Below are 25,659 nucleotides of genomic sequence, written 5' to 3'. Positions count from 1 at the left end.
CCGTATAATATGTAATGGGATCCTATTCCAGTATGTTATGGCTCTATACATTGCAGTTTTCTTTAGAGCGTTGGTTCTAGGCAGAGGTAGGGTGAAGCGACTACTTGAAGCATGTCTGGTATTATGATAGGCTAGTGATTTGAAAAGCTATAATAAAACCACAATTGACCTATCGAGGGAAGCAACCGTTGTGATTGGAGGATCATCTGATTGGCCATCTTCATTTTGGATGTCATGTTCATTTTTGATAGCTCTGTGTATCACTTCAATTTGGAATTCTAAGCTTCAAGCTTAAATGATGTGTATGGCATACTGTACCTTCAGTCCTTGCCAAGGTAGACTCCCACGCAGGAAGTACATGAACATATGACCTAAGGCCTCAAGGTCGTCTCGCCGGCTTTGTTCTACAGAAAGAAAAGGGTTTAAATTACATACAGTGAGCCATAAAAATAAATAACTGCCTTATATCCCTTAACCTCTTAACACTTTGTGTGCCAGCCACGAGAAATCTCGTTAGTTCATGCCATGCGTTGAGTGCCAACCGACGAGAAATCGCGTTTTTAATCGTTATTTTTTTTATTATCGATTTCCATACATTTTTCATCAATCTAGCCTCACGTTACCAGTGGGGATCTGTCTGAGCTCGAAGAGGGAAAATACAGCCCCTATCGTCTCTCCGGATGGTATTGCACACCATTGGATTGGACTGAATGAAATGGATGGGAAAAAAAGTCCGGATTCCACATTTTACTTGTCAGGCATGTAATCCGAGCCGATCCCATTCATTGCCCACAATCAGAACAGCGTGGAATATGTCTTTCGACCACCCAGCGTTGGATCAATAAACGTGATCGATATTTGGAATGGCGATCAGGAATTGGAATAATCTTTTTGGAGAACATCTGATCTGAGGTAAGGAATCTATTTTACTAGTCTTGGGATAATCAGAGCTGTTTTCACCTATATATCAACGTGTCCCATATGTGTGTGTGTGTGGCTGTGAGTGTGTGTGTGCTGATCAGGAAATAAGATAATTGATTTTTCAGCCCGCTTCTATAGCGTGCATATTTAAGTACACATATCGATAATCTAGCGTTTATTTGAAAACGATTCATAAATAGGCCGAAAAATTACGTGTTTTGTGTATTACAGTAAAGCGCGATTCCTGCAGAATCTTTTTTTTCTTCTGAAAGTTTCAAAAAACGAGTGTTTTTCAAAATGGTATAAAACGGAAATGAACCGATTAAAAAACAATCCGTTTCGACAATGTTGACTGCAAACATCTGGCACCCCCTGCTGGCACGGAAAGTGTTAAGCCCGGAGCCCTATTTTCTGAAAATCCGCCTAAAATACATACCTAAGTAAATGGAATATTGCTCCACTTCTACAAGGTCCATTTGTATATTCTTGGTATCTAGGGACATCTATGGACCTCAGTGAATGTATTCCCAGTGTCAGAAATATTGTGTCTATTACTAGGCTTGCTTAAATTGTGATGAAACAAAGGAGAATATGAATTATGATTTTTCTTTGCATCTTCACGCACACTCGCATCGTCACGAACACTGGCGCACGTCGCAGCACTTTGCCCTCGTCTGTTGGCTCCGGGCTGCGTTTTTGCCAATCAACCAATACATTGTTGGAAAGTTGAATTTGCCGCCTTTCGATCGTCACCCCACTCAACCTATGGCGTGCTTCCATTCTCGAGTTACAAGACGAAAAATCCGATGAGCGTCATTTGCCCTTGTCCCGAGCGGACCAATGACCCCCAACGGTGAAAATGATTGACCGCCTTTGTAGCCAAGGAGCGTCTGTGAATGAATGGGAGCGGACGGCCATTTTGGATAATCATGCCACATTTTTACCGGCACACGCATTACAAAAACCTTGGATTTTTATCAACTTTGGACCTGTATGACTATAAGACTTCAGGCTATGGAAGAACCGTTATGGTTTCCAGCTCCTCCCTTTCAGCTGGAACCCAAAAACGGGCATCTGGCAACAAGTAAAAAAAAATTAAGTACACAAAACGTTTACTTCTGTGTGTTCAAATCTCTAACTCAGAGGTTCTCAAACCTTTTCATACCGTGACCCCATTTTATTTAGGAATCTTTTTGGAGACCCCACACTTAACTTCAACGTGGAATTAAGGAATATCAAAATAAAAGCACATGTTGTTGAACTTGATCATGCATATTTATTAGAAAATGTAATTACAGCACTATGTTATCAATACAAAACGAGGCATATTTAGTAGAAATATGTTGCCAGAACATAAAAAAATTTACTTTCCAATGCACGACCCGACTCTCACCTACTCGCGACCCCAATTTGGGTCGCGACCCGTAGTTTGAGAACCACTGCTCTAAAGACCACTGCTCTAAAGAAAAATTACGTTGAGTGCTAATGAAATAGTTGTGTAAGAAACTTCAGAATGTTACCTCTCAAGAGACCAGACTCATGCATGTGCTATAAGTATAAAGTATATTAATAAATCGCAAATTACTTTGGGTATGCAATAAAAAAAATAAAAATAAAGCCGCATTTTTGCCCGATGCTTAACACTTTGAATGCCCAGCAGGGGGCGCACATTTCGTTTTAAATTATGGCTATGTGTCTTATCTGCCCGTCGCATTATCAATGACCCATTTCCAGTCAACATTGTCGAAGCGGATTGTTTTTTTATCGGTTTATTTCCGTTTTATAGCATTTTGAAAAGCCCTTGTTTAAGAAGAAAAAAAATATTCTAGAACGTTGTCATTGTTCGGCCTATTTATGAATAGTTTTCAAATAAACGCTAGATTATCGATAGTATATGTGTACGTATGTACGCTGGTGCCGCAAGCTGTAAATCGATTCTCTTATTTCCTGATCACTCGCACAGTCAAAACAGCCATATCACATATAGGGGGAAAGCTTATATCTCTGTGAAAAAAGGTCTGATTATCCTAATACTGGTAAAATAGATTCCTTACCCGAGATCAGATGGTATCCAAATGGATTATTCCAATTCCTGATCGACCATTCCAAAAATCGATCCTTTTATTGATCCCACGCGTATACTGTAAAACAGCGTATACTGAGGGTCCAACATGAAGCTGATCGGTCCCGGTTACATGCGTGAGAAGAAAAAAAGGGGAGTCCGGGTTTTTTCCCCCCATGCATTTTCATTGAGTCCAATCCAAAAGGTTGAATTACCATCTGGGAGACGATAGGGGGCGCTTTTTTCACATCCGAGCACCTGGGGTGGCTGATTTACCAACGGTAGACTCGGTTGATGAAATATGAATTCAGATCGCTAATAAAAATATTAAAAAAAACAAGAAAAAACGAATATTCTCGTTATGGGCATTCAACCCGCGGGGGGTAAACCCGAGAAAACTCTGGTTGGGCATCCAAAGTGTTAAGTGGTTAACCTCTTAACTCTGCGCCATCGCTTAATGCGCGAGAACGCCACCGCTTTAATCAATGGGGGGACTGCGAGATTTGCGAGTGCTTAAAATACATCTTAAATTATAGCTATGGGTCTAATACACCAGTCGATTATCAGTGAGTTGCTTCCAGTCAACATGTACAAAACAGATTGTTTTTTCATCGGTACATTTCCGTTTTATACCGTTTTGAATACGAGTATAATTTGTGATTCTTAGTAATTCCAGGAAAAGACGCGATAATAGCCCTTTAGTGGATGGAATACACTAAACACACGTTGTAATTTTTCGCCTGATTATCGAATCTTCCTGAAATCAACGCTAGATGATAGATCATAATTATTATCCTTCCTCATGCAAGATTGAAAAGAGCCCTGGACCGCGGGGCTCCCCCGCCACCTCCTCCCACCCAACGGCACACACACACAGAGACAGCTTCGATCGGGGTAGAAAGCCATATCAGATCAACGCAAGCTTTTATATATAGTGTTCTTACCTGGTATCTGATGTAATGCAAAAGAAATTATCTGTTATATTATATCCAATTATCTGATCGCCATTCCAAATACTGCTTGTGGAGGTCCATCGCACATTACCGAGCGTTACACACTGACGGGTGGGCGGGGTTACTGTTCCATGCCATCGTTTTATAGGCCTACCCCGCCTGGGTATTTAAACCCCGCCCGCACGGCTCGGATCGTCCAAGAAAAGAAACTACACCATCCCTAATGGAGTGCAATACCAGCTGGAAGGCGTAGGCGGCGGTATTTGCCCTTTTGCAAGGTCAGACCCATTCCCAATGATAACACCAGGCTGGATGGATGGAAATGAATGGATATCGCTAATAAAACTAGACAATTCCGCGGGGGAAATTGTGAAAGTGTGGGTGATGCCTGTGCACCGCCGGCCAATGGGAGAGGGTCTGTATTGTCTCTATGACAAACGGTTCAAAAGAGGTGGTTGCTAGGGTGTTATAGCTGGTTGTTAGGGTGTTTCTAGGTGGTTGCTAGGGTGTTTCTAGGTGGTTGCTAGGGTGTTTCTAGGTGGTTGCTAGGGTGTTTCTAGGTGGTTGCTAGGGTGTTATAGCTGGTTGCTAGGGTGTTTCTAAGTGGTTGCTAGGGTGTTTCTAAGTGGTTGCTAGGGTGTTGCTAGGGTGTTTCTAGGTGGTTGCTAGAGTGTTACTAGGTGGTTGCTAGGGTGTTACTAGGTGGTTGATAGGGTGTTTCTAGGTGGCTGCTAGGGTGTTTCTAGGTGGTTGCTAGGGTGTTATAGCTGGTTGCTAGGGTGTTTCTAGGTGGTTGCTAGGGTGTTATAGCTGGTTGCTAGGGTGTCAATGGCACAACCCGCAAGTCTCTACGACAAACGGTTCAAAAGATACACAAAGGGGGAGGAGCCGAACCATGGGGACGTGGTCAACATAGACCAATGAAAGAGGATATCCCTACTGAGTACAATGGCACAACTCGCAAGTCTCTACGACAAACGGTTCAAAAGATACAAAAAGGGGGCACGGCCTAAGGATCAAGGGTTAATCCCCTGAAGGGGGAGGAGCTGAACCATGGGGGCGTGGTCAACATAGACCAATGAAAGAGGATATCCCTACGGAGTACAATGCCACAACCCGCAATTCTCTACGACAGGGGTCTCAAACGCGCGGCCCGCGGGCCAATTTTGCAGAGTCGTTGCGCGAGTTGGAAGTTTTATTTAATTTATCACTTGTAGGCTACCATAGCGCAGGCACATGACAGCAACGTTACGTTAGTGACTTGGTTGAAACGTGATTCCGGAGTGATACCAAGTAAAGTGGAAGGCAAATGCATCCTCGCCATCTCCTCTGCAAGCAGTGCTCTGCATGTCCGGCTGCACTGCCACTGTCTGTGTACTCTGCTCTGGTCCAATCACATTCAGCGTCCAGTCAGCGTTTTTTTCCCCACCCACAGTCTGCGAATCAGATGCAGAGTAGGGCGGGTCTTCACGGAATGCGTGTCGTCTCTTTCAGTCTGAGTCAGAGCAGAGAGTTGACAGCGCATCTACAGTAGCCTCGTTCGCAGTTTTATCTCTGTGAGATAAATGTAGCTAGTAGCCTAGTTTCGCCAGCAGGCAGGCAGCAGAAAAATATGGCATGTTCAAAGATGGCCAGTAAAAGAAAAGTCGACTGCAATTCAAAGGTGAATGGACTGAAAAATATGCATTCATCCTGAGTCCCAGCACCAAACCAATGTGACTAATATGCCAAGAAACGGTAGCTCTTCTGAAGAGTGGCAATTTGAAACGCCACTACGAAACAGTTATTTTGATGCAACCTTCCCTCAAAATTGAGTGCCAAGAACCACAAAAATAAATGGAATGAAATCATCATATCAAGCTGCAAGCAGAATTATTGTTAAATCTATGTCACAATGAGAAAAAGCAACCAAGTCCTCACTCATTGGCATGGGTGTTGGCTAAACACAAGAAGCCATTCTCTCTCTCTGATGCATACATAATAAAATAATGTATGACTGAAGTGATGAGACCATGTTTGAAGGCAAACAAAAGAAAATCCCCCTCAGATCGCACAGCAACCAGAATAACTGAAATACTGGCTGGTGATTTAATTAAACAGCTTTGTGATAGAATAAAAAAATGCACAGTGCATTTCCATAGCTGCATGTGGATGAGTCCACTGACACCACTGAGAAGCCTATGTTCTGAAGAACTGTTCATGTTCTGAAATGTTATTGCTAAAGATTGAGAAGATTGGATCAGTTGTACTTTTTTTTGGAATACTTGATGCGGCCCAGCCTCACAGAGACTCTACCTCCAGTGGCCCCCAGGTAAATTGAGTTTGAGACCCCTGCTCTACGACAAACTGTTCAAAAGATACAAAAAGGGGGCGTGGCCTAATGATCAAGGGTTAATCGCCTGAGAGGCCATGGCTAGGTCATGGCAGTACAGAATTGATTGACACCTCCCTCTGAGTCATGCACACCTGCTATCCTTAATTGATTCAAATCCTAACTGACACAAATCTATCCCCAATGTATTTCAATGAGGCTGCGCTTCCTTCACTCTCACGATGATTAAAGCAAAACGATAAGAGATGAAGCTTAGTTATTTTAATATGAGCGGTTATGTGCAATATTATGTGCAATATTGTGTAATTCCGTCGACAATTGTGGCCTGTGTGGCGATCGGAAAACAAGGAAAGGAACGGTGAAATCACAGATTTCAGCTAGAGTGGAGAGTCCATTAGTTTAGTGTGTATGTGGAGCATGACTGTCAAAGAAATGGTCATAAGTTATTTTTCTTTTGTGAGCGAGGGCACAGTCGTGTCATCGTTTTGGTGTGTTGTTTTTATATCTACGTCCAAAATTGAGATCACTGTCGCAATTTACAAATGGTGATGGTAAAACAAAAAAAATTCAGTTTCTACACTCGCCCGTTTAGAGTCGATTTGTAGCCAAGTGGTGCGGTGAAACTTTCCAAAAAGTAATAGCAACTTGAGTTGGACCAAGCCGGTCGTTTTGATACCTTACACTTGTGTGTGGTGTGAAAGACGTTTTTGAAAATTTCCAAAAAAATAAATAAAAAAGATTCTGTGATAATAGCTCTTTAGTGGAATACACAAAACACGGACATTTTTCGGCCTATTTATGAATAGTTTTCAAATAAACTATAGATTATCGATAGTATGTGTACTTATGCACGCTAGAGAAGCGGGCTGAAAAATCGATTATCTATTTCCTGGTCGGCGCTAACGTCATACACACACACACACACACAGACACGTTGAGATATGTGAAAAATACATCAGATTACCCCAAGACTGGTAACATAGATTACTTACCTCACATCAGATGTTCTGCAAAAAGATTATTCCAATTCCAGATCGCCATTCCAAATATCGATTGCGTTTATTGAACCAACGTTAGGTACTCGAAACACATATTCCACGCTGTTCTGAGGGTCCACAATGAATCCGATCGGCTAGGGTTACATGCCTGAGAAGTAAAATGTGGAATGCGGATTTATTTTTCTTCTCATACATTTTCATTGAGTCCAATCCAATGGGTGCATTACCATCCGGGAGACGATAGGGGGCGGTATTTTCCCTGTTCGAGCTCATACAGTCGCAATGGTAACGTGAGGCTAGATTGATGAAAAATGAATGGATATCGCTAATAAAAGCAACAACGATTAAATAACTAGATTTCTCGTCATTGGTACTCAACGCATGGCATGAAATTACGAGATTTCTCGTGGCTGGCACTCAAAGTGTTAAGTGTGTATTTTTTAGGCGGATTTTCAGAAAATAGGGCTAGGGCTTAACAGATAAACACCAAAAACCTATAACATCTTGAAACTGAAAAGACCACTGTTAAATACATTTGAAGACCCATCTTACCTTTGCCCAGATGTGTGTTGATTGACATATATCGGGCCGTCCCGGTCAAGCTCTTGTGTTCCCGGTATGGAATGTGTTTTTTGGTTTCAGGGTCAATGTATTCTTTCGCCAGGCCAAAGTCGATTATGTGGATAATGTGTTCTTTTTTGTTTCCTTGCCGTCCAATGAGAAAGTTCTCAGGTTTGACATCTCTATAGATGAGGTTTTTAGAGTGAACATACTCCATCCGCGAGATCTGATGAGGAATGATACAGCGGAGTCAGTAAAACACACTACACAGACACAATAGCTAGTTAAGTCTATTAGGTAGGGCTGGGTATCATTGATAATACCCGGGATTTGATACCAAAACAATACTTTGATACCTTTACTTTGCTGAGTTTTGTGTGTCATGCATTTTGGATTGGTTGAGCAGAAGAAACGGCCAATCACCAGCCTTATATCTTGGAAAAAACATGCTTATGAGATTAACTACTTGGGCATCGAATAACGCAGCATTTTTTGATACTGGGGATAGTATCGAAGCAATTTGATCGATAAAAGTTAAGTAATCAAACAATGTGTTCAGATTAACTTGGACACCATCACTTTTGCTGACGACTGGCATTTTGAGTACTTTCAAGAGGAATTTAACTCGGCAGTCATATATTTCAATATCCACTCAAACGATATAAATGGCACAGACAAAGAGAAAAATATCAAAAGACCATCCCATTGTTTAAATTGTATTGTGAAACGCATTGTAGCTTCTATAATTAGTTCAGTTTCACAACATGAGCTTTCCACAGTGACCCACACTACGCATAACAGTAGGGTTGGGTACAGAGAACAGTAGCGACTGGTACCGGACCGGTGCCACCATGCTCGGTACTACCCACACTGAATCACCACATTAATTTAGGTGCTGCACCTTATGCATAACGACCATCAATTGCCCTTTTGTGGAAACCGCTCTCACAACAAGCCTTTTCTCTCACCTACAGCCCAGTCAGCCGTCTCACGTGCACTTCCAAAGTGAGAGAACACAAGTAGAACATCATAATGTCAAAAGCAAAATGCTCTCAAGTATGGCTTCACTTCACTGAAACCGCACTTTTTTACTGAGACGAACCAATTAATTTCCTTTATTACATGGCGTTTTAACATTCGCCGAAATGCTTGATTGTAATTGGTCAATAGCCCCCGACAGCGGTGAATTATTTTTCGATAACCACCGGTGATTATTGTTTTTCGCAGCTGGAGTAATCAAGCCCCACTGACACACTGTTTCAGTGCAATCAGACACACCTGCCGGGCTGCCCGCGATAATAATAATCACTTTATTTGGGCTGACAGAGCCACAGAACAACTGCGTCTGCATTTGATCTCATCTTGTCGATTTTGTCAAATGAATTAGGTATATTGTTAGTAAGTTAGCCATGTAATAAGCGGGATAATGTATAGCTATACTCGGTCATCATCGCAAAATAATTGACCTTCACTGACGTTTAAAAAACCTCGCAGAGGCGTCTTTGTATTTTAAACTCTGTGTCGGTCAATTATTTTGCGACAATGACCTCGTAGCTATACATTATCCCTTACTTAGGTAGTACTGGTGTGTTTCAAATAAAAAAAATTAAGTCAAGATTTGCTCAAAAGGTACATGACAAGTTTACATTGTCCATCCCACTATCAACGTTCTAATCTGCTGCACAAGCTAAAACTGCAAGTGTTGGGTTTGATAAGTCTCCTTCTCTCCACCTCTGTTTCACAGCATAGGCTACAAATAACAGAGCCGTATCAACCCCCCGGTACAGCGCTTCAGCAAATCAACTAGCAGCACAAGCAGATGAAACAGAAAGACAGAATTCAGATCCTGAACCAGAACAAGAGAGTGAAAATACAGGGCCAGCCAGTGAAATGTCCTGCCTAGCAGAGGTTCTCTTTTCTTGCAAAACGTCAATGGCTAAAGTACAACAACTAGACAATTAAACTGTAAACAGTCTGGTGCAGCCATATGTTGGAGTGGAGGGGCTGCCCCTGGTTGTGGGCTTTCAGAGGCAGGACAGCAGGAACAGAGCGAGTGCAGAGTATGCGTGTAACTACGGTTATATGATACAAGAGATGCAACTCACCAAGCTTAAAGCTGCACTTTGTAGTTATGGGAAAGAAGGTTGAACCTCTGAAAACTCAAGATAGTGTGATATATCATTAGAACTGAGTTAAGTGTCTCAAGAAGAAAACTGGATCCCTGGAACACACCATGACCTAGATATTATCTGTGTAAGGGTGGTGTCCTGCCCACCACATCTGTAAAATAAATAATATTATCCGTTTAACGGTGGTGTCCTGCCCACATCTATAAAATAAATAATATTATCCGTTTAACGGTGGTGTCCTGCCCACCACATCTGTAAAATAAATAATATTATCCGTTTAACGGTGGTGTCCTACCCTCCCACCACGTTTAACGGTGGTGTCCTGCCCTCCCACCACATCTGTAATATAAATAAGCATCTTTTAAGGTTATTGTTGCTCATGGTTTCTAAAGGTTATTCTTTAGATTTGTGTTTGTGTTGTCATTTCATAATTTCAAGCATGTTTATTCCCAAAATTTGCTTCAAATTTCAAATAAATGTAAATATTTTTTTATTTTTTTATAATTTTAATAATTTAAATTATTATACAAAATTTAAAAAAATTAAGTATCCATTTTGGAACCATTTAGGAAGCAGCATCGTTTTGAAGTATACATTTTTCCACTGGGATCTTTTTTTTTTTTTTTTTTTTTTATAATCAAACGCTAGCCAACCTTGCATAACAGGCCTATCGTCTCCCAGTGAAATGGATTTACTTGGCATGTTAAATTTTCCACATTTGAAAATCCTATATCAGACCAAGTTAAAAGCAGTGACGCCAAAGTCCTCATCAGCAACATGAACATGAGGGCGTCTCTTTTCATCCGTCCAACCTGGCCTAAAACTGGGAGTGACTATTGACTTGAGTCATTGCGATGCGTATTGAATCAATTGGAAGCCAGCTTCCGGGACCCATAAATGACAATTATCAACTATGCATGCAGATTTGTTACATGCTCTAGTTTCAACTTCTGGGAACTGGAAGCTGGCTTAAATTTATTCAATGTGCATGGACAGCAGTTCAATGGCGCTGCACATGTTTGTGGATGTCAGCCATCTTTTAACCCCATTGAAAACCTTTAGCGTGCCAAATGTCACACGCTCTAGTTTTTATATAACTATGTATTTTTCTTATATTAGTCCATTACAATGCAATATTGGCAAGTATGTGCTGGAGCATGTTTTTTTTATGCAGTGAACTCACCAACTGAATGGCTATCATTAAGACGGTCTTTAGTGAGAAGGTCCTGTCACAAATGTCAAAGAGGTCCTCCAGACTGGGGCCCAGCAGCTCCAGAACCATGGCGTTATACTTCCCACAGGGCCCGAAGTAAAACACCTGGGGCAGGCCTTCCGCTGGAACAAGAGAGAGCAGAGCCATTAGAAACACATTAAGCCATGGTTACACTGCTGAATACCAGCAACGTTTTTGTTGCTGAATGTTTGCTGTCCAAGTTAAAAAGAAACGCCGTTTTGGCAGGATAACGCGTTGTCCTACTGGCAACGCTGAAATTGTGTTTCCGTTTTGGATACTCGCCAAAACTCGCAGACAATGGTGCCATGTAATCTGCGCGAGCCGGATACGGAGCCGTTGTTGCTCAACGCCCATGCGCAGTAGAGACCCGCACGGTTATTTCCAGTGTTTACAGCAGAGCTGTCCCAAGTAGCTGCGGCTACCATGTGTTGTCAAGTTATTGTTATAAGGATCCCAGTCCAAGCTACAACAGTCTGCATTCCCTTAACAATTGTTTGTATTGAGCCGTATTGTACCCATTCTGCAATCTGTTAAATAAAGTTTACATCCATTCATTCTGCTAGCATTAACGTTACCAAGCTGCTAGCCACAATGCTATACTGTTATACTGGCATATTCCAATCACGTTAGCACGTAAGCTAACAAAATCAGCGACGATCTTTTTGTGAGACTAAACTCCGCTCTTGGTCAATTGTGTTGATGTTAGTTTTGTTTCATCAACAAATGAGGCAGAACACAGTGAATGTATTTGTTTTGTTTATTGCACTCTTTGCTGAAAAATAAATGCTACGCTCACGCGAGGCATTTAACACTTTGAATGCCGACGACGTGTATGCTCGTCTTATCAGACCACCCCATTGAGGGCCGACGACGTGTATTGTCGTTTGATTTTTTTTATTAGCGATCTGAATTCATATTTCATCAACAGAGTCTCCCGTTGGTACAGCAGACCCTCTAGGAGCTCAGATGGGAAAAAACGCCCCCTATCGTCTATCCCTGTTTAACTGCAGGTCAGTCGATTATACTGGGAGATCCCTGTGGGATCTGTAGAGGTGGAGCCAACTGGCTCCATTATGCTGGCGAGCAGTCTGATGATGAGGGATCTGATCGCGAGACGGAAAGCAGCCTGGAATATATATTTACAGCAGCCAATAATCAATCAATAAACGCGATCGATATTTGGAATGGCGATCAGGAATTGGAATAATCTTTTGGAGAACATCTGATCTAAGGTAGGAGTCTATGTTACAAGTCTTGGGGTAATCGGAGCTGTATTCACTGAGATATCAGCATGTGCTGTGTGTATGTGTGTGTGTGTGTGTGATCTTGAGGAAACGAGAGAATAGATTTTTCAGCCCGCTTCTATAGCGTGCATAAGTACACATACTATCGATAATCTAGCGTTTATTTGAAAACGATTCATAAATAGGCAGACAAATGACAACGTGTCTAGTGTATTCGAGAATATTCCAATAAATGCCGTTTATGGGGGAATCTTTCAATTTTCAGAAAATTTTCAAGAGAACGATAGCTTTTCGAAATGCTATAAAAAGGATATGAACCGATTAAAAAACAATCCGTTTCGACAATGTTGACTGCAAACAAGTCATTGATAAGCGACGGGCAGATTAGACACATAGCCATAATTTAAAACATAGATTATGCGTTTTTAACGCCAACATTGAAGTGGATGATGGCATTCAACGGGGTAAAAAGGTAAACAAGGCCGGCACTGATAGTGTTAACTAGGGATGTCCGATATTATCGGCCTACCGATATTATCGGCCGATATCGGCATTAAAATGTGATATCGGAAAATATCGGTATCGGTTTTCAATTTCTTTTTACATTTCTATAGAAATGATGTCCGATATTATCGGCCGATATCGGCATTAAAATGTGATATCGGTTGATATCGGTTTCGGAAATTAAAGGGGAACTCCAACATTTTGGGAAATTAGCTTATTTAACATCTTCCCTGGAGTTAGACAAGAAGATACATACCTTTTTTGTCTCTGTGCGTGCATTTTAGCTTTGGGAATAGACGCTCCGTTAGCATAGCTTAGCTTCATCACTGGAAGTGAGGCAGGACAGTAGCCTTACAGTGCCTTACATTGTATTGCAAGGTCTGACATTGACCAAACTTGATATGCATGACCTTGGTGGGCTCTAGGTCAACTCCTGAAAAGGGGGTCAATGTCAGACTTTGCAATCAAAAGTTAGGGGGCTAATAACCCTTGCCATAATTTCAGTGCGCCCCCTAACTTTTGATTGCAAGGTCTGACATTGACCCCCTTTTCAGGAGTTGACCTAGAGCCCACCAAGGTCATGCATATCAAATTTGGTCAATGTCAGACCTTGCAATACACTGTAAGGCACTGTAAGGCTACAACTAACTAACGTTACAACTAACCTAAAGTTAGTTTAGGTTCGTGTTAACGTTCAATAATGTACAAAATAAACGTTTTCCGCTGCTATAAACGTCGCACTTTTATTTTGAAAACCCCAGAAAGGAAGTCATTATATATGCTTTACCATCCTGTTCTGTGTTAGCTCCGGTTAGCTCAGAGCGTCCAGTAGTTAGTAGTATATTATCAATACCAGCCATTGGATTACTGTTTTCTAAATTGGGGAGGCTTTTAATCGTCAAGGTAAGAGGATTTTAAGTCATGGTATCCATAAACTTCAATCGGTTCGGATCCTTTGAATGAATGAGAATGTCAACAATCACGACGACACGTTGAAATCACTGACTGCGCTCAGAGAGGAGTGGTTAGGCAAAAAATAGTTCAGAGTATATTTGCTTATAAAACGTAATTGTCTAATTCAATTATTTTTTATTTCTCCACGTGGTGAATACACAGGTCACAACATGTTTACATGAATGTTTGAGTTGTATTTGGAGTGTATTTCGTGACTATACAGTGTAAGGGAACGTCAGACTCCGGATCTCCCCCACTTCCAGTGATGAAGCTCCGGATCTCCCCCACTTCCAGTGATGAAGCTAAGCTACGCTAACGGAGCGAATGTTCCCAAAGCTAAATGCACGCACAGAGACAAAAAAGGTATGTATCTTCTTGTCTAACTCCAGGGAAGATGTTAAATAAGCTAATTTCCCAAAATGTTGGAGTTTTCCTTTAAACTAAAAGTGAATAGTTGACTGGGTCATTTTGTAACGGTAGCTAACGTTAGCTCACGGAGGTCCCACTAGACTAGAGCAGTCAGCAGACTGCCCGAGCAAGCCTCTGTGTTTACACGGGTTTGGGAGGGGCAGGAGGAGGAGGAGGAGCAGTGCGCTGCATGACTGTGTGCTTCAGAAGTCAGCGAGTGAGAACTCCGCTAAGAATTGGATCATGTTTTTCGATCGGTTTTCACATGACTATTAATTTTGGTTGCCCGCCACATGGCGGACAGACCTCTCAGTCTCACTCGCCAAACCTAAAATCTGCCCGCCAATGGCGGGTGGCGGGCTCTAATTTCGTGACCCGACAACAAATATAAAATACTAAATATAAGATACTGCCACCTAGCATAATTTGGCCGACATTGCAATCTTGATCTCAGAATGAGTCCCAATGATACACTGAGGTCTGTGAGACTGTATAGAATATTAAAAATCAAATAAGAAAAAATTATGAAAACGATCGAAAACCCGAGATTTCTTGGGTTCTGGTGCTCAACCGCTGGCGAGCGCCACCTACTGCTTTGGCATTGTACTACATGTATATACATCACTGTGCTCAGGAGGCAAAAACAATGTCTAACTTGCCTGCCATTACGTTGCGTTCTGAAAAGCTAAACGGACCCTGACAACGAAACGAAAACTGGCCATTAGTGTAACCACAGCCTAAAACACCTGGGGAAGGCCTTCCACTGGAACAAGAGAGAGCAGAGCCATTAGAAACACATTAAAACACCTGGGGAAGGCCTTCCACTGGAACAAGAGAGAGCAGAGCCATTAGAAACACATTAAAACACCTGGGGAAGGCCTTCCGCAGGAACAAGAGAGAGCAGAGCCATTAGAAACACATTAAAACACCTGGGGAAGGCCTTCCGCTGGAACAAGAGAGAGCAGAGCCATTAGAAATACAAGTTGAAAACACCTGGGGAAGACATTCCACTGAAACGAGAGAGCAGCACCATTAGTAATACAAGTTAACATTTATTTGAAAGATATTGTTGAGTTCAGTTTGGATCAGAATGTCTTCTGATGCAAGGTCATCAGAGGACGCCGACTCCTTGCGTTTTCCCCCCCATTACAAACAACTCAAATTACCAAACCGAGCTCTAGACCAGCAAGCCTCTTACACTAGCAGTAAGAAGAGACTATTATTCCGGCCTCCCGTGACTGATGAGATAATCACAAGTTAAAGTCCAGGTCAGCCACAGTCACAGAAAGTCAAAGAGGACAGAGGGGGGAGGGGGGGGGGGGGCGGTGCTACAAGGTCACAGAGGGTACAAATCAACAAGGCTGCTGGGTACAGTTATGCGTTTTTAACGCTAACATTGAAGTGGATGATGGCATTCAACCGGGTAAAAAGGTAAACAAGGTCGGCACGGATAGTGTTAAGCACAAACTAAGTACACTACATTGCCCGCAAACTGGTGGGTAGCAGCTGTGCATGTTTTTGGTGTGCAACAGCTCCTGTCTGAGGAGAATGTTGGGGGTGTTGGGAGAGGACAGCCCTGATCTTACAGGGGTCTGTGTTGTTGAGCCATGACATGGTTATGGATAGCACAAACAAGAACACTATGTGGGTTAGAATTGTGTGTCAACAGTTTAACTAGGGTGGCCTAATACCGCATCCAAATAATGATTCCAGGGCCCCCCTCAGGACACCTAACCCGTCAGCCTGCCAGCACCGTGGCTCCGTCTGTACCCACAACAATGCATTTAGTCCAATGCTTCTTCCCTTTGACTTCTATTTCATTTGTCCCATTCAGAGCAAATACAGTATGAGATGTGACATTTGCATAAAGTTAAATGGCTATTATATTGATAGAATATCAACCGCTTGCTTGTGTTATATATAGAGTTGAATAATTACTTGTGTTTTCTGAGTGAAGTATCCTGTAATCATCTCAAGGCTCCCTTGTGGGCCCCCAGCCCTTCTGTTGAGAACCACAGGCCTAGCGGTTAGAGCAGGGGTCTCAAACTTGCGGCCCGCGGGACAATTGCGGCCCGCTGGATATTTTGCGGCCCCCTACTTGACATCAAAGTTTAGTGTTAGTGCGGCCCACGCGCAACTTTTGCAGAGTCGTTGCGCGAGTTGGAAGTTTTATTTATTTGATCACTTGTAGGCTACCATAGCGCAGACAGCAACGTTACGTTAGTGACTTGGTTGAAACGTGATTCCGGAGTGATACCAAGTAAAGTGGAAGGCAAATGCATCCTCGCTATCTCCTCTGAAAGCAGTGCTCTGCATGTCCGGCTGCACTGCCACACTGTCTGTGTACTCGAGTACTCTGCTCTGGTCCAATCATATTCAGCGTCCCGTCTGCGTTTTTCCCCCCACCCACAGTCTGCGAATCAGAGCTGAGTAGGGCGGGTCTTCACGGAATGAGTGTCGTCTCTTTCAGTCCGAGTCAGAGCAGAGAGTTGACAGCGCATCTACAGTAGCCTCGCTCCCAGTTTTATCTCCGTGAGATAAATGTAGCTAGTAGCCTAGTTTCGCCAGCAGAAAAATATGGCATGTTCAAAGATGGTCAGTCAAAGAAAAGTCGACTGCAATTCAAAGGTGAATGGACTGAAAAATATGCGTTCATCCTGAGTCCCAGCACCAAACCAATGCGACTAATATGCCAAGAAACGGTAGCTCTTGTGAAGAGTGGCAATTTGAAACGCCACTACGAAAGTTATTTTGATGCAACCTTCCCTCAAAATTCAGTGCTAAGAACCACAAAAATAAATGGAATGAAATCATATTAAGCTGCAAGCAGAATTATTGTTAAATCTATGTCACAACGAGAAAAAGCAACCAAGTCCTCACTCAGTGGCATGGGTGTTGGCTAAACACAAGAAGTCATTATCTCTCTCTGATGCATACATAATAAAATAATGTATGACTGAAGTGATGGAGACCATGTTTGAAGGCAAACGAAAGCAAATCCCCCTCAGATCGCACAGCAACCAGAATAACTGAAATACTGGCTGGTGATTTGATTAAACAGCTTTGTGATAGAATTTAAAAAATGCACAGTGCATTTCCATAGCTGCATGTGGATGAGTCCACTGACACCACTAATAAGCCTATGTTCTGAAGAACCATTCATGTTCTGAAGAACTGTTCATGTTCTGAAATGTTATTGCTAAAGATTAAGATTGGATCAGTTGTATTTTTTTTTGAATACTTTAAACCCTTTTTTTGTGGAATATTTGATGCGGCCCAGCCTCACCCAGACTCTACCTCCAGCGGCCCCCAGGTAAATTGAGTTTGAGACCCCTGGGTTAGAGAGATCATCCTGTAGCAGGAAGGTCATAGGTTTGAACTCCCATGATAGCCAATTGACCACATTCACATGGTGGCCATTTTGCTCTTATGTTATGCTCAATATAATTCCTAACAGCAGCATGACATAAAAGCACAATGGCTGTGAATATGGTGAATGTGCCCATTCATGTTGAAGGATGTCTATGTCTTTCAATATGTATATAATGTATATATATCGGTGGGTGACAAGAGTCTACTCAGACGGATCTATAGATCTTAAAAGTAGCTGGCAGTCAGAGTGTGTGTTGCAGCAGACTAACGCCACAGATGAGGCTGTGCTGTTTAACATCAACAGCTGATAGCTACAGCATCAAGGTCAGGTGTCTACAGTAGGGCTGAACGATTAATCCATTTTAAATCGAAATGATGCAATTAGCAAATCGAAGAAAAAAGAAAAATCATTTTTTTTACCAGGAAGTCCCATTGAGATACAAGATCTCCTTTGCAAGTTGTTATTGTTGTAGGAACAGTTTCAGGCTCGGTGTCCAGAACAGACCCACCGCGTAGGCCAGATGCAAGCATTTTACAATAAAACTCTGTGGGGCTGCTTACAATGTTTAATTTTATTATAATCGCAAATTTAATCGCAATCGCAATATCTGTCAGAAAAATCGCAATTAGATTATTTCCCAAAGTCGTGCAGCCCTAATACCTGGTATAGTGTTCCCTGACTGGGCCTGGCTATAGACATGGTATAGTGTTCCCTGGCTGTATACCTGGTATAGTGTTCCCTGGCTATAGACCTGGTATAGTGTTCCCTGGCTATAGACCTGGTATAGTGTTCCCTGGCTGGGCCTGGCTGTATACCTGGTATAGTGTTCCCTGGCTGTATACCTGGTATAGTGTTCCCTGGCTATAGACCTGGTATAGTGTTCCCTGGCTGTATACCTGGTATAGTGTTCCCTGGCTATAGACCTGGTATAGTGTTCTCTGGCTGGGCCTGGCTGTAGACCTGGTATAGTGTTCCCTGGCTGTATACCTGGTATAGTGTTCCCTGGCTATAGACCTGGTATAGTATTCCCTGGCTGGGCCTGGCTGTAGACCTGGTATAGTGTTACCAGGTCTATAGCCAGAGAACACTATACCAGGTCTATAGCCAGGCCCAGCCAGGGAATACTATGCCAGGTCTATAGCCAGGGAACACTATACCAGGTCTATAGCCAGGCCCAGCCAGGGAATACTATACCAGGTCTATAGCCAGGGAACACTATACCAGGTCTACAGCCAGGCACAGCCAGGGAACACTATACCAGGTCTATAGCCAGGGAACGCGTGAATAATTTCCCTAAGGGGTTTGTACTTTTGCGCGATCTGATTGGCCACTGACGTTTCTGGTCATGTGACATGTGCGCCAATCGTGTGACGGCAAGTTCTGCCACCGGTTAAGCTTAGGCACTCTTTCGAAGTTGGTTAAGGTTAGAGTTTGTCTTAGAGCAGGGCGATAGAACACCAGCCCTGATTCCAAACTCTAACCTTAACCAACTTCAAAAGAGTCGCCTAAGCTTAACCAGTGATAAACTAGGCGTTAGGTAGTTTGCAGGCTGTTAGACCCGGAAATAGGCGCAGAACTTGCCGTCACACGATTGGCGCACATGTCACATGACCAGAAACGTCAGTGGCCAATCAGATCGCGCAAACCGAACGCGGAAGTACAAACCCCTTAGGGAAAGTATTCACGCGACCTGGTATAGTATTCCCTGGCTGGGCCTGGCTATAGACCTGGTATAGTGTTCCCTGGCTGGGCCTGGCTGCCAGTGCCTTTACATGGCTCCCTAGTTGCCACTTTCCATGCAACAATACTGCTCTAGATCATGAAACAGTCTTGGCCTCTGCAGAACAATGCATTACTTTCAACAAATTAACAAACCTTGAGTCATTCTTGTCAAAGCCAGACAACACTTACCAACTGCCTCAGAAGTAGCATTCTCACATAACATTCATATGGCAAAAAAAAGAGAAGCTACATTCAGTCACTATGATTAATATCCATTGATAATTGGTCAGTATAATGACACGTGACTTGAGCATCTGAGACAAACTTCATTCATTCATGAATGCACTGATGCACACAGACAAGCTTTGATGGCCAGATTGGCTGACATAGGACTATGGCATAGCACAACTGAGAAGAAACAGGGTCACATTACCCCATCTGGAGTAGGAGGAGTAGGTAGGATAGTGCTAAGGGAGGCAGTCCCCCTCACTAAATATTTAATGAGTTTCCGCATGGTTGGCCTTTTCCAACCCTTGCCGTTGCAAAACGGTAGACCTCATGTTCTGGCTATAATGTACACACCCTAAAGTACCAGAAAGCCAGACAAGGAACATGCATAATAAACACTGGGCTTACAATAAAAAAATTCTTGTGTAATACCGCTAACCTAGGTCATACTTAATCAGGGATTGTTACAATTTAATAAAAAAAAAATCTGACAATGACAATGACCTTGGTTTGAGTTTACAACTTGCTCTACAACTAAAAAAGGTAGTATTTTCACCCATAGTTTTATGGGAACCCTAATGAGAAGCTATTAAAAGATCAGTTAACATTTCTATTGTGTTGCATGACGGCTTACGTTTCCACCCATTTCCTGTGAAAAAAAAGGCGCTTGGCCCGTAATAAAATTTTCTGTTCGTCATTTCATCTTCCCAAGAGTCCTGTCAGGGGTTGTGACAGGGGTGGGAACAGGGGTTGTGACAGGGGTGGGAACAGGGGTTGGAGGAGTGGATGGAGTCATGGCTGAAGATGCATCAGTAGACTATGACAAATGTTTTGATTACAAATAGGGATGTTCGATATTGGCTTTTTTACCGATATAGGCCAACTCTTAATTTCCGATACAGATATATGCTACATATATAAAAATGTGTTCTTACTTGCTTGCCTGGGTAAATATAGGTTAAATAATACTTTTTTATTTTGTTTTAAACGGATACCGATAATTTTCGATATTACATTTGAATGCCAATATCGGCCGATAATATCGGACATATCTAATTACAAATAAAAAGATAAATTCTCCAAGGGTCTAGAGAGGCAAGATCTTTTGTGCATCCTGGATGTCAGGGTGGAGACAGCAGTATTATTGAAGTAGGCCTAGACATATTGGCCGGGTGATAAATATCAGCCTCTTTCCCAATATGTTGTCATCGGTAAGAGTGCAACAGTGTTCTAATAGAACAACTATTTTCCATCTTTACTTGGACTTATTAATATACAGTAGCTCTAACAATTGTTGAATTGTTTTATGAAACACAATGTTATTTATTTATGTTAGACAGATGATCATTTTCTTTCATTCGTTTTTACAAATGTTTACACACGCAACATATTTTAACAAATTAATGTCAGTATTGGGAGATCAATCCCCAGCTTTTATAAGGAACAATTACTGGCGACTATGGGGAAAACTAAACGTATTTTTGCACAGACTCCGCTGTGAGTGGCTCCAGGATTAACCGTTTTTACCAGCTTGGTTGACATTAGCAGGTAGCGTTAATTTAAGTCATCGAACATTCAGCTTAATATAATCTTTACTATAGCACTATATTTAAAACAGCTACTGAGTTGCACCACTATGCATGGTCACAAACATCTTCCATCACATACAGACGGAAACAGGCACAGACTACACACTTTCCAGGCATGTCGGAGATGTCAATATTAACACATATCTTCAACTTGACATTGACTCCTACTGCATCGTCCATCTAGATGTCGACAGGGAAGTATTCTCTAAGCATCAGGAAGGAAAACAGTTGCACCAACATTGTGGGTGATGCCTTCTGCGTGACGCATCACCCCGGCACTGAGGGAGACTCATCACCAGGTAATGGTCTCTCTTTCCCCATATGAGCATGAGCTTCACTGGGTTACCAGATACATTAACAAGAACGGTTCCGGCCCTTGGCCAACTACTCTGTAAATGAGTCTGTACAGAGAGATGCAGTAATTCTCTCAAATCCGAGAGAGGGTATTGATTGGCTACCACTTACTAAGGCATTTGGAAATACAGGTTGTTGTTAGGGATGGGCACAAGTAATGTTTTGCCAGATCAAGTACTTGCATTAATTACTTTAGTAGGGAAATCTATTTTTAGAAGGCATCTTAAGTTAAAGAGCATGGCAGCAGCAATACAATGCACAGAAATATACCAATTGTTACAAAGGATCAGATTAAACCGAATATATATATTTATTGATTGATATATATTGCATAGTATTTGTATATCGTTTGATATCCCTTGTATATTCCTTGTACATATACACGGAATATCCCTTTAGCCTAGTACAGACCATAATATTTCATTCTCCTATTGGACAGCGGTCCACAGGCGCCGGGGCCATGCCTCCAGAGTCAGGTTCAAGGCCACCGTCAAGACATGTCCGTACATGCCCGGCCTTGCCCAGGGATACGAGACAGAAATGAGGTTGGCACTAGATTGTTCGCCGTGCATATAAATATGGCGCAGGTGAATACAGAAGTAGAGTTACCCAATAAGTTGAAGCCTCACCCACGATACTCCGTGCGGTGAAGTATGGCCTGTTTGGCCCCAAATAAGAGCATTGAGACCGCGTGCGAATTAATAACTGAATTGTCAGAGTTTGGCGCTATACCGTCGAGTGCGACATATTTCTATTAAGTCAGTAATAGTCTATTTGTGTATAGTGTATCGTGCGGCTAAAGTTCTATAGTGACCAGCATCACCAACGCTTCCTCGTATCAGCTAGAGTGCTTATCCAGGCTGGGCTGCTTTCATGGCGCTTTCACCCGAGGAGACCTAGACGAGAACCGTGTGGACATGTACACTGGATTAATCTACCCGACGACTACATAGCCCTTTGCGGCTGGATTATATTTGTTTTGGTCCTGTGATTTATGGAGCGGAGAATCGCCGACGCCTACATGTGTGGGATTTACCCTGTGAGGAGCCACGTCGAGTCTGCGCCTCAGAGAGCCTGAGGCCGGCTAGCTTTCTTCACTGTGGAGCTACAGTCTACGGAGAACAGCTGTATTAGTCTGTGGATCAAGAGACTATTGCACCGTCTCCTGTACTTGGAGTCTCCTTAGTCATCGTTGACCAGACTCTCTACTACCGACAGATCCTCTACCCCTGCTGGCTTACAACCGGGGGGACCCTTCCAGTATCTCCCGCTATATATTACTAGTGTACCATAGATATAATTCCCTAAGATTCAGGTTGTATAATTACCTCCTGCGTAACCAGAGAATGGACATTCATTATTGATTTGCCTACGCACATTCCTTTGCCTTATAAGCGCATCCAAAGTAAAATAGAGAAGTATATTATGTACCTTTTGCTGCAATAAATACTTGATTACACCTTTGTGTGGAACCGATTCATTGTGGGAAGTGTTCATCATATTTATATATCATGTACTGTATGGCCAGTAATTAAAGTACATAAAGCGGTAGTGGTTTAATGATACCATACTTATCAATACAGTCAGGGAATTGTACCCCTCAGTTACACCAATGTTTAATGCAAATCGTCAGTCAAAACAGTCAGTTACCATTTGTAATAATTACATTACCCACACTGTCTGCAGCATGTCTCTCCGCTCATGTAATGGAATATTTCTTACGTATCAATAGTCTATGAACACAACGCAAATTGGGCGACGCCGACATGTTGAATTTGTGAATAAACAAACACAAACTGAGGCTTTCTGTGTCATGGTCTACCTAGGTGCTGTGCCTCGTCTAAACCAATGCAGTATTCCCATAATGTCTGACATGGAGAATCAGCTGCTGTGTGCTACATGTCCAAAAGGCAACTCCAGGCAATTCCCGCACCCAATTCTCGGCACATTGTCCCGATTGCATGTCCAAAAAGGGCGAGATAACGCTGAGAGGGCTGTATCCCAATGCAACAAACCTTTCACGGCAACGTTCGCATACTATCCATAGAATCCTCCTTCCGCTCTCATGCGTTACAGCTTCCAGTGTCGTCTTCCTGGAACAACTCACGCCTTGCAGGATCACTTTTAGTGGATGTACTTAATATACGAAAAAAAATCTAGTTCCCTCAAAAACCACTAGAGTTCAATTGAAACGGTGTGTACTTGAGTAATGGATTACTCACGCCCATCCCTAGTTGTTGTGACATGTTTCAAGTTTCTTTATTAGTTGTCATACAGAAGTACAGAATACTTTTATACAAAATGCTTCTTTCTGTTGCGCTCCAGAGACTGTGCTAGACAAAAATAGATGAGTATAAAATAAGTATAGCAAGTATAAAATAAAGTATAAAGTATAAATGTATAAAAATGTGACTGTACGCCACACAAATTAGGCTATACAGAGCTTTAGTTGCGATTCAAATGTGGCTTGTCTCATCATTAGGGCTGCAACGATTAGTCGACAACGTCGATTATAAAAAATCATCGACGAGGAATTGTTGCGTCGATTAGTCGTTTAAAAAAAAGAATTATTATTATTATTATTATTTTTATTTCTTTGCACTACCTATCTTTGTGAAAGTGGCTTCTCAGCTCTGGTCCAGCTGAAGACTTCTTAGCTTAACATAACAGACCGACAGTAAGTTTGGGGGAACTAATGGGATAACTGGGGATGTTGTTTGTTGAGTCTCAAAGTCTGGGGTGATGGTAGACAAAGCAACTCTGAGGTCATGCTCAATGTCCAATCTGTTCCTCTGCTCTGTCTTCAGCTGGACCAGAGCTGGACCAGAGCTGAGAAGCCACTTTCACAAAGATAGGTAGTGCAAAAAATAAGAAATACTTTTTTTTTTTTTAATACATTTTTTTTTCGATTAGTCGACTAATCGAAAAAATTAGACAGATTAGTAGACTACCAAAATAGTCATTAGTTGCAGCCCTACCTAAACTCTTATTGTTCAACCTTGTGCGATTGCGGTCAAAGACCCTCTCCGGGTTCTGCGTCAGAGCCACTACATCAGCCACGTAAAGGTTTGAACACCCGGGACTTTTATGTGCAGTCATCTTTCAGTGAGGGATTTGTGTACAAACACTGACCGCTCAATCAACTCCCAGAGATTGAAATAAATTGCCAAAGCATCAAAATGAACGTCAAACGATTGCCACCTGGATAAGAGTAATCACTTGTTGTGGAAATGAGGCAATCTTGGTGGCTCATCAACCCAAACAGAAACCATCATCATGCAATGACATGATGAAGAACAAGCTAATCCCGTCTGTGACCTTACCTGTACTTCCCAATGTTTTATAGAACCGGTACTCCAAATGCAGCTGTGGCGCCCTCGATTTCACTGGTTCCTACATGAAAAAAACAGACCAATTGAGGAAAAACTGTAGTATTTGTCTTACACTGTTCTTTTAAATCTCACCTTGTTTTGATTCTCGTTGATACTGTGACAATTTAGAGCTGTCTGGAGTGCCATTATACAGGCATGAGTAATTTCCAGTGTGACAGTATTTCGGAGGCACACCTAGCATGGCATTTACCAGACATTCCCATCTATCTTCACATCCGTAACAGTCCTGCTCCGCAACCACAGCCTGGTACACACTCATTTGGCCCAGAGTGTGCATTCTGAACACATACGTACATTCTGGAGATTCTCAAACCGTGTTTAATCTACCTTCCTGATGTTTTGCAAATCTACTTTAAATGTAAAGAACTGCCAATAACCACTAGTTCAAACGAAATCTTTTAAACATTTTCTTTAATTGAATTTCTCTCTCCTGTCTGGAGTAGAGCCTTTGCAAAGTCATGATATTCCAGCTTCCATAACGTGTGGGAACTGTTTCCAAGTTAGGATTTCTAGGATTAAGATTTTGGATATTACAAATGCATCCTAATGTGTGAAATTGTTACATTCAGTAGCTTAACTTTAGAACAGCCAGGGGGCTGCAGGGCTCCAGACTCGTTCCCACTAGTAGTACTGGTGCTACCTACTGAACATTTTAGTAGCACCAGCACAAGATTTAGAAGCACCAATTAAATCCCCATTCA

At 42.3% G+C, this 25,659-nt stretch overlaps 1 protein-coding gene across 1 annotated transcript in view; it reads right to left on the bottom strand.

Moving 5' to 3' along the window:
- The window catches only part of csnk1g1 (casein kinase 1, gamma 1), an 83,476-nt gene that overhangs the window by 36,060 nt on the left and 21,757 nt on the right, over positions 1–25,659 (bottom strand). Inside the window, exons 4-7 of the mRNA XM_084337730.1 lie at positions 24,890–24,959; positions 11,140–11,291; positions 7,819–8,053; positions 319–404 (exon numbers count right to left, since the gene is read on the bottom strand). Coding sequence (XP_084193856.1) covers positions 319–404; positions 7,819–8,053; positions 11,140–11,291; positions 24,890–24,959 — 543 coding nt within the window. The remainder of the gene's footprint in view (positions 1–318; positions 405–7,818; positions 8,054–11,139; positions 11,292–24,889; positions 24,960–25,659) is intronic.

Source organism: Notolepis coatsorum (assembly GCF_963971535.1).
Source record: "Notolepis coatsorum genome assembly, chromosome: 20".
Classification (NCBI taxonomy): Eukaryota; Metazoa; Chordata; class Actinopteri; order Aulopiformes; family Paralepididae; genus Notolepis; species Notolepis coatsorum.
The sequence above is the reverse complement of the archived record's forward strand: the minus strand, read 5'-3'. Positions and strand labels throughout refer to the sequence as shown.